General features: G+C 48.6%; 7 protein-coding genes across 7 annotated transcripts; 3 read left to right on the top strand and 4 right to left on the bottom strand.

The window, feature by feature from the left end:
• Positions 1-46: 46 nt before the first annotated feature.
• Positions 47-1,792, bottom strand: F5147DRAFT_819020 (uncharacterized protein; the record flags this gene model as incomplete). The annotated part of the gene is made up of 6 exons (XM_041443629.1): positions 47-389; positions 434-683; positions 739-885; positions 936-1,122; positions 1,171-1,294; positions 1,352-1,792. The coding sequence occupies 6 exons, from the start codon at positions 1,787-1,789 to the stop codon at positions 240-242; spliced, it is 1,296 nt and encodes a 431-aa protein (XP_041287975.1). The 3' UTR covers positions 47-239.
• A 2,642-nt stretch (positions 1,793-4,434) lies between these two features.
• F5147DRAFT_840153 (acyl-CoA dehydrogenase NM domain-like protein) lies at positions 4,435-6,477 on the top strand (the record flags this gene model as incomplete). The annotated part of the gene is made up of 8 exons (XM_041444275.1): positions 4,435-4,555; positions 4,608-4,809; positions 4,863-4,982; positions 5,030-5,092; positions 5,236-5,752; positions 5,810-5,852; positions 5,905-5,916; positions 5,972-6,477. The coding sequence occupies 8 exons, from the start codon at positions 4,435-4,437 to the stop codon at positions 6,475-6,477; spliced, it is 1,584 nt and encodes a 527-aa protein (XP_041287974.1).
• Positions 6,478-6,725: 248 nt separating this feature from the next.
• Positions 6,726-8,418, bottom strand: F5147DRAFT_778616 (Alpha/Beta hydrolase protein; the record flags this gene model as incomplete). The annotated part of the gene is made up of 8 exons (XM_041442153.1): positions 6,726-6,790; positions 6,840-6,867; positions 6,919-7,006; positions 7,060-7,311; positions 7,367-7,513; positions 7,564-7,750; positions 7,799-7,922; positions 7,981-8,418. 8 exons carry the CDS (start codon positions 8,416-8,418, stop codon positions 6,726-6,728), a joined length of 1,329 nt encoding a protein of 442 aa, XP_041287973.1.
• A 720-nt stretch (positions 8,419-9,138) lies between these two features.
• Positions 9,139-9,721, bottom strand: F5147DRAFT_717953 (uncharacterized protein). Its single transcript, XM_041438683.1, has 4 exons — positions 9,604-9,721; positions 9,491-9,548; positions 9,340-9,441; positions 9,139-9,274 (listed from the first exon to the last, which is right to left on the bottom strand). The coding sequence occupies exons 1-4, from the start codon at positions 9,677-9,679 to the stop codon at positions 9,187-9,189; spliced, it is 324 nt and encodes a 107-aa protein (XP_041287972.1). The 5' UTR covers positions 9,680-9,721; the 3' UTR covers positions 9,139-9,186.
• Positions 9,722-9,782: 61 nt separating this feature from the next.
• F5147DRAFT_717951 (uncharacterized protein) lies at positions 9,783-10,554 on the top strand. Its single transcript, XM_041438682.1, has 3 exons — positions 9,783-10,038; positions 10,101-10,391; positions 10,460-10,554. The coding sequence occupies exons 1-2, from the start codon at positions 9,796-9,798 to the stop codon at positions 10,386-10,388; spliced, it is 531 nt and encodes a 176-aa protein (XP_041287971.1). The 5' UTR covers positions 9,783-9,795; the 3' UTR covers positions 10,389-10,391; positions 10,460-10,554.
• F5147DRAFT_618769 (N-terminal C2 in EEIG1 and EHBP1 proteins-domain-containing protein) lies at positions 10,555-12,640 on the bottom strand. The gene is made up of 3 exons (XM_041432579.1): positions 11,781-12,640; positions 11,585-11,725; positions 10,555-11,531 (listed from the first exon to the last, which is right to left on the bottom strand). Exons 1-3 carry the CDS (start codon positions 12,576-12,578, stop codon positions 10,818-10,820), a joined length of 1,653 nt encoding a protein of 550 aa, XP_041287970.1. The 5' UTR covers positions 12,579-12,640; the 3' UTR covers positions 10,555-10,817.
• A 788-nt stretch (positions 12,641-13,428) lies between these two features.
• On the top strand, positions 13,429-14,292 carry F5147DRAFT_584480 (uncharacterized protein; the record flags this gene model as incomplete). Its single annotated transcript, XM_041431794.1, has 2 exons — positions 13,429-13,592; positions 13,647-14,292. 2 exons carry the CDS (start codon positions 13,429-13,431, stop codon positions 14,290-14,292), a joined length of 810 nt encoding a protein of 269 aa, XP_041287969.1.
• Between the last annotated feature and the right edge of the window lie 9 nt (positions 14,293-14,301).

Genomic DNA, 14,301 nt, shown 5'->3' with positions numbered 1-14,301 from the left:
CCAATGTCATGCTCTATGTGATACTATCCAGGGCCTAGTCAAAGTTTTAAGTACCGTGATGGTTCCTAAAGTTTCCGGCTCGTTCTTATACACGATTCTAGAGCTTGGATTTCCCTGAGGAAATAAGGTATTTTCTGTCCAGAAAGTCGGCGATGACTCGTGCTGTGTGAACACTTAGATGGCAAACGATTAGTCCTTTATGTCAACATACCAAGCTCTTCTGGAAACTCCTGAGGAATCTAAGCCACAATTACGTTAGTCATATAGACAATTGAAGACGAGATACAGACGAGATGGCTAGACGATTTGAAGATCGTGTTAGATGAATTTGCGGGTCTGCGCCAAGCACGTTGCTTCCTCACTTCCACTAGCATCGACCTGTCGGATAACTCCCATCAGTAAGCGAACTTGGGCCTGCCGTCTTGGCTTACACATCCTGGCTTGGTTTTCCGGGAAGAATCCATAGTAGCTCAATTTGTTCGTCGAGCGTTTCCATCAATTCCCAGGTTTCACGGCTAGCTCGTGGGTTCGCAAGAACAAGGGCCTCGTGAACGGGTGGCGTTTTCAATCTAACGCCTCCGCTATCATCCTCGCACAGTCCGAAGTCAACATAGAGCTGAAGAACGTCAGAATGCCAAGCGGAGAATATGGGTGAAGATTTAAAGGAACGCAGAGCGTCCTCTCTGCAATCATAGTGAGTAGTACTCCGACACAAGAGTATAATGAAACTTTAATCACCGTGATGGCCATTGATCACGCCTTATGAAAGAAGCCCCGACCAAGTACTGCGTGTGTTCCCACGCAAATCCTTGGTAAGTATCAATCATCGCGTCGACGAGGATCATCGAGGAGAACAAGGCAGGGAAATGCAACGCAGTTAACGTCCTGTGCAATATTGTGAGATTCGACAGATCTCTGAACCGCCAATGACATACACTGAGCAACCTCCAAACGAGTGTCCTACTACGACCAAGGTCCGGGAGGAGAAGCCACTCTTTTGACGTGATTCACCGATGGATGCAGGAAGTTGCTGAAGGTGAGTGGGGAGAGATGTTTCTATCTCTTCTGGCATATAGTTAACGAGAAAGTTTGCGATGTCTCTCGCGTTGTCAGTCCAGTCAACTGCTGTCAATTAAATCCAAGCAAGAGGTCTGAGAAACATTATCTCACAGCTACCACTGAGACTCTGTCGGTTTAACAAAGCAGAGTCGCCATGTTGCACGGACTCCCATGACCATATCTCGTCTATGACACTGCAGGCAGCCAGTAGATAGCATAGGGTGGTCTCCCATATCTAAAACACAATTAAATTAAATTCCTAGCATGCATGAACAGGCACCACAAGACTCACTTCTTTCGGAAAACCCGTTGCGTGCACCAGGAATAAAGTGATCCCCTTCGTTCTGACTTTGTCCTCCCTGTCCTTTTTCACATATCGGTTGACACAATTCCACAACAGCCTTTCGTCCGTGACCCCAGAATAGCCGTCCTCTCCTTGTTGGGCCTGTTGTTCCATGAGTTCAAGCCCTAGTTTCTTGATATCCCTCTCGGGCCTTTTCGAAGAGCGAGGAGGTGGCACGGGAACTGGAATGTTTGGAGTGACTCTGGGATTAACTGCAGGTATGATATGCGTGCTGATATCGTAAATGCCGAGCAACTTATTGGACCTGGGTTTGAAGGGTAGGGATGGGACTTTGACGGGCCCTTCATGAGGCTTGAATGGTACCCATGGACGCGGTTTCACGGTCGTCCGGAGCGTTGTAGGTGTGTAGGGATATGAGGATGTCATGGTTGTCAACGACCGTTGCCTGGAGCTCTCTTTTCTGTGATTTCGGTTTAGAGAATACCGGATTGACTATCTTACAAAATCAGATGCCATCGTGGTACCCGGTAGGCTAGTTACCTTCAACCGACAGACTTAGAATGAGTGTAATGCCCAATTAGCACTCCAAAGTATTAGATCGGCTCTCAACAGAGTGGGAAACACAAGTCCCTAAACGCATGTGCGCTGCTCGGTAAGCGCATACTTCCTCATTCTTTTCACCACCGTCACGCGTACGTGTTCTGTGCTGTTTTGTCACGTTCGCGTCATTCCCTTAAGCTTCCATCGCCGAACTAGCCATTCCGAGTTCTGCCTAGTTCTGCCCCCAATCCCGCGCACTTCGCTTCCTATAGCCTACAGACATCAGCTCCGACGGACGAACCTTAATTGGAGCCACCGCATTGATGCTTACGGTCGAGCACATTCATTCCTTGGGGAAGCACTACCCCATATTAAACACGGTACAGTTTCTGTCCGGCAAGATTGCGACTGACAGAACATATTCGGTGTGCCCTTGGAGAGGGGAAACTAATGCCTTGTCAGTTTTATGTCCCACACCTGAAATGTCCTGTCATTCGAGCCCGACACAATGCGATGTCCATCGAAACAGAGTGAATAGCCTTTATTTGTGCATGTTTGGTTCGTGTTAGACAGCGTAGTCAACGTTCAATTCCGCATATCGACAATCCAACAACGTCGCAGACTCTATCCACTACGGGCATCTCGCTAAGGCCGGCACGAGGCTCTCAGGACCTATTTGGATATCAGTGCGGTCAGATCAAGTCGGTCAGAACCTCATTTACTTGTGGATATTGAAGTGGTCCTACCTCCAGGTGCAGGTTAGCGTGCCACAGGCCGTACATAATTTTATACACCTCACAAATCATGAATCCATACAGAGTACAGAACAGTTGTGCATGCACCTGAGCGCCCTACTCTGTCATCAAACAGGGTGTTTGAGATGCATATGCATGTGTCACTGTCAATGCTACTGGCCCCGATGAGGAGAAGCTGAAAAATCTTGCCCAGCTGGACGTGTGACTTCCGAACACTCAGGGAAACCGGCACCTTACACATTGTCGGTACTTTGTTTGACAGGGATTGAAGGAACCGAGGAAGATTCGAATGATAACAAAATACCCAGAAACTGGTTTTCTATCTATGTTTGGGTATATTTTTCCTGCCTCTCGGATCCTAGACTCATAGACGGACTGGTCACGAGTCTACTTGGATCCCTGCCTTCGAAATCGCGCATTTTGCTAGTTTGCGCTGTAAAGTGCGCAATCTATGCACTGCACCCCTCACCTCTGAATTTTCCATTTCCGTTATCAAGTACGATAGCCACAGAATCACTCAGTGATAGTAAGTGCCATGCTGCCCGTTCTAGGTTTGAGGTACGAGGGAGACTGGAGGAGAAGACACCTCGGCGCTTGCCGAGGATCATCTACCCCACCATGAAGCTTTGAAGCTTCGCTGTAGAGCCGCATCCTGGTTTAGCATAACATAAGAACGTAATGGCAAGACCTCGAAAACTTCGTGATGGCTATGACCTGTTACCACTCCGACTCATACTTACAGCAAAGTACGAGCATTAATTCAGTTACAAGTGGCCCAATGCAAGCTGACTACATGCACAGGGAAGAGCGAGGCGAGGCTTAGGCTGGTTTCGGGAGGCCAGAAAATATTTGATACTGTGGAACTACCAAAGGCTTATGTTTGCCTGCGATTTGCAAGATTTTAGTCAATTAAAAACCTTCATCGTGTATTGAGTATTGAAGACTTAAAGGAATATTTGGGACGGTAGTATTTGATGCTGACTCTGGTGCTACTACTCACCAATTCTGATCAGAAGTCTTTTCATTACGTTCTTACGTTGCACTGTTGGCACCTACTTTTCGCCACCTCGGGCTTGGTCACCGAATGGTAAGAGGACGCACAACTCTTTTTGAAGGTACATCAGTTAAACCATTTTTGGATCCTGGAACTTACAGATATGTAGTGCTCGTCATGCACATATGCGTTCATGGAGTATAAACGTGCAGCGAGCTGTCGGGCGAGTGGGCATATTCAAGTTGATGTGATATGTACAAGAAATCACATCTCTGAACCTCTCACACCCAAGCCACTACTCTGGAGATATTTGGGAGATACTATGTCACGGTAATGCGTGCGACATTTGATAGACCGTGTCAGATATGAGCGTGTTGACATTTTTACCAGATCTGAGTACTTCGGGAAAAAATACCTACTACGTGATTGGTGGAACAGACCTATCCGTAGTACAAATCAATATCAGTGTTTACGAACACCATCTGAGCTAACCGGTTCTCAGTGACACGTGCCGACCAACTTGACTTTTCTACACGTACCCGGGTAACCGTACCCAACTTGAACTGAATTCAAAGTTTCATGTTCGCTTCTTGTAACCTCGTACATATGAACGTGGCCATGTCGACCAATAATGACTAAACCAGCGTGGCGTCCTTCACGTATGTCCGGCGCATGCATGTTTATAAAGGTACGTGGGCAGTGACACGATCTAGTATATAACAGACGAGAGTTGAAGAAACTACAGTATCATACTTTGTACTCCCACTCCGAGTCGTTTCATCATGACATCCACGTCGCAGCTTTGTCAGTCAGATATATTCAAGAAACGCTCCGAGCTCCTCAACCGTGATGCTCGAGCGGTTCTCTCATACGAGAGAGCTAGGGCCATTGGCTTAGCACTCGGTGCATAGCAAGCCTTTTTATTCAGGGAGCACATCTTGATCTTGTATTGCAGGCATCACTCTTCATGATACTCTGCATTTGACGCAAAATTTTTGGGCCATACACACCGACCCGGTCATGGTCCTAGATGGGGCCGCGTCTACGCTGCTGACCATCCAGTACAATTTGGTCGCAGGAACGCTTGCAAAATATGCTGCGACTACTAGACCTGATTTGGTCTCCCTCGTCGAAGACATTCTTCGGTGGGATGTCATGTGAGCAAACTTTCATGTCCATTTTGCAGAGGCACTACACAATCTCTTTGCAGTGGTCAATTCTGCCTTACCGAGCTGGGGAGAGGCCTAGACATCTTCCGAATGAGGACATCAGCGACACTTCTTCCAACAGGCCAATTTGACCTCCATACGCCGTCGCCCTCGGATGCCAAGTACGAGATCAGTATATCTTTGAGAGCTGCTAATCATGGCGATGCAGGTTCATGCCGCCAACCATTCCAGTGAAAGGTCTTCCATGCGTCGCCGTTGTTTTCGCACAACTGTACGTAGACGGCGAATGCCGTGGACCTCGACCGTTTCTTGTGAATCTCAACGACGGATATGATATGTGCAACGGGGTGACTTCGATGCGAGTGCCTCTTTAAATTTATTTCACCGATTTCAAACTTATTGCTCTATGACTAGGTTGCTACCACCTAGAGGAGGCTCGTCCCCCGTCAACCATACGCTCACAAGCTTCAATCACGTCCGTTTGCCGCCCTCGGCCCTTCTCGGGGACCTCACCAAGTCCAACACAATGCATCGTGACTTCATGTCGTCTATATGGCGTGTTGCGGTCGGGTCGCTAGCGCTCAGCTCACTTGCGATACCTTATCTCCAGGTGGGATCGTTCGTCGCCGCGCGTTACTTTCAGCGTCGTCATGTCACCAGTTTGCAAGGAAATCCTTTACCCATAATTTCATACCGAACACAACAGCTCCCTTTATTACACGCCATTGCTCAGGCGTTCGTTCTGAGAGCGCTTTACAAATGGGCTATCGAACAGTTTATGGACAAGAATCTTGATGTTCGTGTGCGACATGGCATCGCGGCTTGCTGTAAAGCAGTCATGGTTCAGCATGCACAAGTTGCAAATTATGTCCTGTCTGAAAGACTGGGAGCTCAAGGCCTCTTCGAATATAATCAGCTGTCCAACTTTTATGTATGAGCGCCTTCTCTTTGACAGTCATGCTATAGCAAGAATTAATCTGTTTCACAGAGCGAGATGAGGGGAGTTAGCATCGCTGAAGGCGACATTTTAGGTAGGTGACATTTAGCCTTCTCCGGTGACGTGATGCTGATCAAAGATTTCAGGACTTTCTATGCGTCAGTGCAGCACATCGATGTCCACGCAGACCAAAAACTTACAGATAAATTATAGGACTCGTGGCAGATACCCTGGCGCAAACCTACAAGTTGCCTCCCTCGACACACCCAGATGGCCCACTTGCGATGCACGAAATCTCGTTATTCGATGAGGCAACCGAGACCGTTTCCTCCTCATCCGATTTCACGCAAGCGTTCATGCAATATGTGCAGCCACGCTGTCAGCTGATGGTCGAATCCATGGGACACCGCATGGCCTGTGATGCCGCTGTCGACCAAGAAGTCTCGCAATGTCTTGTCGATCTGTATATCATCAATGCGATCAAGACAGATGCCGCGTGGTATGTAGAACATGGCGTATTCACGCGGAAGGCCATCGTGCATATGGAAGATGCTGCTTTGTCAGCAGCTTTGCCTCGCCTGGAAGAGTGGCTCACTGCGATGGAGGTTGAGCCATACGTGTCGTCGCCTGTCATATCGGATAAGCGCTGGGAGGAATTTAGCAAGATGTTGCCTGTCTATCGCTCACCTCAGGCTCAGGTACTAGCGGCGCGACTTTAGTTCTGGAGCGAGCTCAAATTTGAAGCTCTGGGTCTCTACAACCTTGCATAAAATATGATGGATCTTTGGCGACGGTTGCTCATAACTTTCCGTTAAGTTACTCATAATTAGCTAGTGATTCGTTTTTCTCCCCATTTACTTTCAATGTCTGAAAAATGTCATGCCCTACGTGGTATTATCCAGGGCCTAGTCAAAGTTCAAGTACCGTGATGGTTCCTAAAGTTTCCGGCTCGTTCTTATACAGGATGCTAGAGCTTTGATTTCCCTGAGGAAATAACGTATTTCCTGTGCAGAAAGTTGGCAATGACTTGCGCTGTGTGAACAGTTAGATGGCAAACGATTGGTCCTTCATGTCAACATACCAAGCTCTTCTGGAGCCTCTTGAGGGATCTAGGTCACAATTATGTTAGTTATATAAACAATCGAAGAAGAGATACAGACGAGATGGCCAGACGTCTTGACGATGATGTTGGATGAATTGGCAGGTCTGCGCCAAGCACGCTGCTTCCTATCTTCCACTAGCATCGACCTGTTGGATAACGCCTATCAGTTAGTGAACTTTGTCCTGCTGCCTTGGCTTACACATCCTGGCTTGGTTTTCCGGGAAGAATCCACAGTAGCTCAATCTTTTCGTCAAGCGTTTCCATTAATTCCCAGGTTTCACGGCTAGCTCGTGGGTTCGCAAAGACAAGAGCCTCGTGAACGGGAGGCGTTTTTAATCTGACGCATCCGCTTTCATCCTCGTATAGCCCGAAATCGACATAGAGCCGAAGGACGTCAGGATGCCAAGCGGAGAACATGGGTGAAGATTTAAAGGAACGCAAGGCGTCCTCTCTGCAATCACAGTCAGTAGTACTCCGACGCAAGAGTATAACGAAATTTTGATCACCGTGATGGCCATTGGTCCCGCCTTATCAAGGAAGCCCCGGCCAAGTACTGCGTGTGTTTCCACGCAAATTCTTGGTAAGTATCAATCATCGCGTCGACGAGGATCATCGAGGAGAACAAGGCAGGGAAATGCAACGCAGTTAACGTCCTGTGCAATATTGTGAGATTCGACAGGTCTCTGAACCGCCAATGACATACACTGAGCAACCTCCAAACGAGTGTCCTACTACGACCAAGGTCCGGGAGGAGAAGCCACTCTTTTGACGTGATTCGCCGATGGATGCAGGAAGTTGCTGAAGGTGAGTGGGGAGAGATGTTTCTACCTCTTCTGGCAGATAGTTAATGAGAAAGTTTGCGATGTCTCTCGCATTGTCAGTCCAGTCAACTGCTGTCGATTAAATCCAAGTAAGAGGTCTAAGAAACTTCATCTCACAGCTACCACTAAGATTCTGTTTGTTCAGCAGAGCAGAGTCACCATGTTGCACGAACTCCCATGACCATATCTCGTCTATGACACCACAAGCAGTTAGTAGATAGCACAGGGTGGTCTCCCAAATCTAAGTATGCATGATATATAATCAGATTCTAGCATGCGGACTGTGGGTAGGCACCCACTTCCTTCGGAAAGCCTGCTCCGTGCACAAGGAATAATGTGATCCCCTTCGTTCTGACTTTGGCGTCTCGGTCCTTCTTCACATATCGGTTGACACAATTCCACAGCAACCTTTCGTTCGCAACCCCGGAATGACCGTCCTCCACTAACCGGGCCTGTTGTTCTATGAGTTCGAGCCCCAGTTTCTTGATATCCTTCCCGGTTCTTTTCGAAGAGCGAGGAGGAGGCTCGGGAACTGGAATATCTGGGGTAACCCTGGGATTAGCTCCAGGTATAATATGCGTGCTGATGTTGTAGACGCCGAGCAAGTCATCGGACCTGGGCTTGAAGGGCAGGAACGGGACTTTGACGGGCCCTTCATGAGGCTTGAATGGTACCCATGGGCGCGGTTTCACGGTTGCCCGGAACGTTGTAGGTGTGTAGGGATATGAGGATGTCATGGTTGTCAGCAACCGTTGCCTTCAAGTTAAAGCTAACTTTTCTATGATATGATGATTGGTTCTGATAAACGGATTGACTATCTTGCAGAATATTTAGATAGACCCCCGTGATACTCGGTGGACAAGCCATCTCGGACTTGAAGTAGTAGGCCGGCTCAAATTCATGGTAGGATGCCGACATGTGTGTTCAATCATTGGATAGCATGACATCCGCACGGGAAGCTGCGCGTCGTGATGTGATGGAAGTCAGCCTAGAAACACCAAGCGATCCTTAAAAGGAATAGACTGTCCTTTTTGAATTTCATCTAGTACTAGTTCACGGCCTACGGCTATACTATTGCATTCTCGTTATGAGCCCGGTTGCATGTGCGATGGTTTCGGAGGTCTAAGCCCGGTATACTAGATCATTTTGTATATGAGTATTCAGTACTCAGTAGGTATCCAGCACAAACCATGTCTTGACCATTCCTGCACAGGCATGACGATGAAGTTGACTGCGGGTCCTACCCTTCCTGTATTCAACAGATGTTAGCAGTGAGTCAGACTCGGGGTCTAACATGTCAACAAAGGAGTTCTAGTGGCTGAAGCGCCGGCGAAGCCTGATCCAATCCTCAACTCCGTCTCGGGCTCCCTGATACGGAATGTACACTAGCTGCACAGAAGTTTAGGACATGAATGAATCAGAAAAAAAGCAGTCCGCAACGAAAAATAATCACGCAATTACGGTCGAACCCAATAATATATAGCACAATAATCACAACTTCAAGTCTACGACGAAAACTTGAGTCCGCCAGTCTTAGGGTCCGTGAACGTGAACATCGCAGAGTGCGACACGAGCAGCGCAAAGGCCGCAGTCCTAAATAAAAGTAACGTATATTCAAGTTAAATCTACGAACTGCACAGCGCACGCGACGAACTCACATCAAAGCCGTCCAAGGCGTGCTCCCACCCTCCTTTGTCCGAATAGGGTGTTGATTCATGAAGCTGCTGAGCGCGAGGAGGGCTACTGGCCATGCCATGTACCTGCGATGGAATGAGTCGAGGGTAAGAGCAGCATGGAAATATGGCGTACCGATTTCTAGAAACTAGCACTAAGCCAGCGAGGAACATGCCCATCGAGCCCATAGTGTCTGTCCAGTCAGTCACAATGAGTTCCGTGGAGACGAGCGCATGTGCTGTACTCACCAGCAGACTCTGCATGCCATGTTTTTGGCAGAGTCAACTTGGTTTCTCGAGTCGAATCTCTTGCGTCTGTAGACATGGTGGAATCAAGACCAAGCAAAACGTATGAGTCGTTACTAACGCATCACTCACGTGACTGCTTCCAGCCAAAAGGTACAAAGTACAAAGTGCAGAATTCTACTAACACCACCAACCATGTTCCCCACCCCCCAAATTCTCTCCTCAGCCCTCTCCAAACTCTCCACTCCCTTCCGCCGCTCCCAACTCGGTCTCTTTCATGGCAAAACCAAACAATACGGAAACAACGTCCCGCATTCAAAACACAAAACCCGACGCACATGGCTTCCCAACGTTCACACCAAACGGCTGATGTCGGATGCGCTAGGGCGGGATCTGAAAGTAAAGCTTACGACGCGTGCGCTTAAGAGTATTAATAAAGTGCGTTTTGTGGCTTGTGTTTTTATGTTTTGTGGGTTTTCATCTTTGCTTTTTGGGAGTAGCATGGTGGAGTTGATAATTACCTCCTACGGACTAAACCCGATTTGTTGGGTATGGAAGGGATGCGTCTCAGAATCTTGGTACGCGAACGGTTAGACGTTAAACGCGCCGAAGACGAGGCTTTGGCACAAGCACAAGCGAAGATCCAGCTTGAGAAAGAGATGAAAGAAGCGAAACAGAAACGCAGAGCACAAGCTGTACATGCGCGGAAAACGAGGGAGGTGAGGCAGAATATCACTGGGGGGATATTTGGGTCGGTGGGGTCGAGTACGCATCTTAACGCGTCATAGCCGGTGAGTGAGGGTTGTTCAGTGCTTCTTGGAAGATCTCTGAGCCGATCGTTCTGTTGTCAATATTGCAGATGCGACGTGCGTAGCTGTCTGTAGTATATACTCTTAGATAATGCCTCGAATTTCAACGACCCAACTTAAACTCGCGCATATAACATTTCATTTCAAGCGGCCAGCACCCTATCGCATAAATAATCTACTAAGGCATGGTTATATACCATACCGTGCGATTTATGTAGTGAAAGATGAACGAATAGAACGATAAAGTAGGAGCGTGATGTGGCTATAGATATAAACGAAAACCAGATTATTACCTGAATAGTCCCAGAGCAGTGCAGTGCAATAACGAAATCGAAAACCTGTATAACAAATAACAAGAAAAGCAAGGAAAAAACGGAGAAGACGTAGGAAAAAGAAAGACCTTTACGATCATGATGCAGCCCCCGCACGGAACACCTTCCGCCACCACGTGCGCTTCTCCATAATAGTCATATTGGACACAGCAGTGCTCACTCCCACTCCATCATCACGATTAACCCCTGATCGACTCGCAGCCATACTCTTAACAGATGGCGCACGTAACGAGCCAGTCCATTTCGAATGCACACTCTGATAATCGCTCTCCAAGTCCAAGCGCGCTGGAATAGGGTGGTTCAGGTCCACGGAAGTCGAATTCGAATATAGAGATTCGTCTGCGAGTCTTGTTTCATCCTCGCCCTCCCCGTAAACTTGGACGTACCCATCTTCTGTGATGGGTTCTCGAAAGTGGTCATGCAACTGTGCAGAAGGCTCGTGGAGATATGTGAAGGGGGTGAGTTGTCCTGGAGATGTGACAGGTACAGGATTAAACAGCGCTTCGATGAGCTTCTCTGTCCCGCGGATACCACGAGTGTTGGGGAGTTGGCTCGCGTCCAACGGGTTCTTTTTCCGTTTGGGGCCGGGTTTTCCGGAAGAGTGGGTCGAGATGGTAGATACAGAGGAGGAGGATGAGTTTTCGTTTGCGTAGAGGTCGAGAGTGCGTGGTCGTGTTCGGAAGATGTCGTTGTCGAGTAGACCGGCTACCCCGCTTAAAATCTCTCCTTTAGGGAGAGGTGGGGCGATGTAAAATGATTCGCCGCCGATGTGTTCTAGTTGAACGGTGAGCTATGAGGAAATGAGAAATAAGTCCAAAAAACAGAGACTGATGGTAGAAATACCTTGAGGGTAGCATTAGTCTTGCTCTGCCTAAGCAAATAACGGCGAGTGACGACTCCAGCGTCTACGTATTGAGCGAGATTTAAGCTGACAGCGCCAAGCCTAGGATTTCGGGGTGCATCCGGATCGCCTGGAATAACTCGCTGTGGAATACAATCAGGAAAGGTGACAAGACAGAGCTAGTACGTAGAAACAGACCTGCATGACGACAAATTTGGCCTCACAACCTCCGAGCTCGTTAGTTTCCCTGGTAATACCCATCTGCACCATAACATCAAGGGTCTGCTCCCACACCACGCTGTGTTCCTTTAGCTGTTCGAACATAGTGTGGCCTTTGGCGGGGGAATATGCATTCGGAGGTGATTTAGCAAGAGAAGGGGAAGGGTCTGGTGGGGTAGATTGTGGTAACCAGTCAGCGGAAAGGTATTGCGGGGGTACGTGTTGAGGACGAGATGATGAACTAGTCGTGGTGCGCGTATCTGAGGTTGGACCAAGGGATGTGGGTGTGTTTGAGGATACTATGACCGAGGGGATGGATAGTTCGTGTGAATGGGATGAGGTTGAGTTGGCGATGCTTTGGACATCGGCGTCGGGGGTGGGTAGGTCAATTTCGCTTTCGTGAAGCTTTTCCTTCTCTTTCCCTTTAGCGGAAGCAGAGATTCCGTTTACCTTGCCCTTGCGATTGCTCTTCACCTTGCCCAACAGACCACCGCCAGAGGTGACCCCCTTGAGCTTCCAGCGTACTTCGAATTCTCCATGGACGAAGGGGACGCTGCTGAGCTGATGTATTGTAAGGCGCAAGAGAAATATAGCATGGCGAGGCAAGAGATGTGCAAGTTGGGCACGAAACCCTGAGGTAGCATGGGTAGGGCTAGCGGGACCAATTGGGGATTTCGGGCGGACATCAGGCGTGGGGCGCTTGTGATGAGCTGGCGAAAGACAAGGTTTCTTAGCGGGAGATGAACGTTCTCTGACTGGTGGTGGGTGTCGAGGCATGAGAAGACGAGGGTCCCAAGTGGAACTAGTTCGATGCTGACTTGCCAATTCTAGGTTACATGCAGAACAATGCCATCAATTAATAACGAGATTTCTTATCCACCCGCTTAGCACGGAGAGTCACAATCCACAATCGTGTATATTTTTCAACAGTTTACGTCTTAGTGGTCCACCTTGCAGTGCTTCCTCTCGCCAAGTACTACGGGATTGGTTTCAAAACGTCATCTTGCGGCGGAGGCGTGTATGTCGTTTCAGAGTTAACTTAATCCACCTTATTCGGTTCTATATCGACGTAAATTTGCCTTGACCACGCAAACAAGGTCGCCTACGAGTACCACAAAAGGTTAGCGGACTCGAAACGTTTGATCCACTATTGGAAGCACGCTCAGCGCAAGTTCGGTAGTTGACGTAAATTTACCTCTCAACAAGGTATGCCACATTTGAGCAGAATTCTTGATGCGGTCTGAATGAATTCTCGGGGATGACCAAAAAGAGGTGAAGGTGTACTTACGTCCTTGTCTAGTAGTGATGGCGCGCTGGCTTGAATTCAAAGATATCGCGGAGGTCGAGCAAGGTTCAATGAGACGCTGGGAATTACTAAAAGTATCTACAAACGAATGTCCAAAAAAGCGTGAAAGAGAGTGAACAAGCTCACTTTGAAGAACATATCATCCTTGTTCTGAAAACGGTCCAAGGTGGAAGACTATATCGGTATAAAGCAGTTCACGGATTTCATCTTTAACAGTAACTACTACCACTCTATCCTTTTATCACAATGTACCAAGTCCGTCCTGCACACCCAATCCAAACAAAAGCCATCTGGGATTACGAGGAATCAGCAACTCCCACAATGGCTTCGCAGCAATCTTATCCTTCAAACGTTCAGCTTCCTCGCAAGTTGCAACGTCCACAATACCTTGAGGTCCCAACTCAAAACATTGCTGCTATCGATCCTGAGCTCTCTCATGTCCCAGTCGACTACGTGCGACGTGGTCTCAAGAACCAGGCAAACCAGTCAGTACCATACATACTCCAACTCAAAACTCAATCTAATATATTATCACTCAGGATGTTTGCTGGTATCGCAGCCATTCAATTGCCTTCGACCATGCATCGCTCCCAGCTTCACCACACACAAACTCTAACAATCCCAATTCGGCCATCCGGCCCTTCCTCTTCATACCCTACACACATACTTGCTCTCTCTAGATCATCCACCTCCTCCGATTCACAACTCACTCTCGTAGCGACTCACGCCCTCATCCTCGCATCAAACTGTGCTTCACTGCCTCGCCTGCCCCCATCACCCCCATCTTACGGCGCCACAGCCAGCCTCACACTGCCAGTACTGCCTCTCACCATACCTGCCCCGGCGGCATTCCCACCCCTGCACACATTCCTCTACACCCATTCCGCACCCCAACTCCTCTCCGCACTCCTCCCAGCCATCCCGGCCTCTTTCCTATCCACCTTAACATCATCACAAGCACTCCGCGCTACGCTATCCTCCGGACCTGCCCTCCATACCCTATCCGCCCATCTCATGTCCTCGGCTCCCGGCATGGGCGCCCTCACCAGCGTCGCCCAGAATATCGCTGCTGTATGGAGAAACGCGGTTGCATTGGGCGTGCATGATCCCGAACTCTGGCATTGTCTTGATTTGGCGTGGGAGGTCATTTTGGGTGCTATGAACCTTGGTGCCGGGGCGCGTTAATACTAGGAT

Source organism: Suillus discolor (assembly GCF_016758755.1).
Source record: "Suillus discolor strain FC423 chromosome Unknown F5147scaffold_73, whole genome shotgun sequence".
In the NCBI taxonomy this organism is placed as follows: Eukaryota; Fungi; Basidiomycota; class Agaricomycetes; order Boletales; family Suillaceae; genus Suillus; species Suillus discolor.
This window is presented reverse-complemented; position numbering and strand designations above follow the sequence as displayed.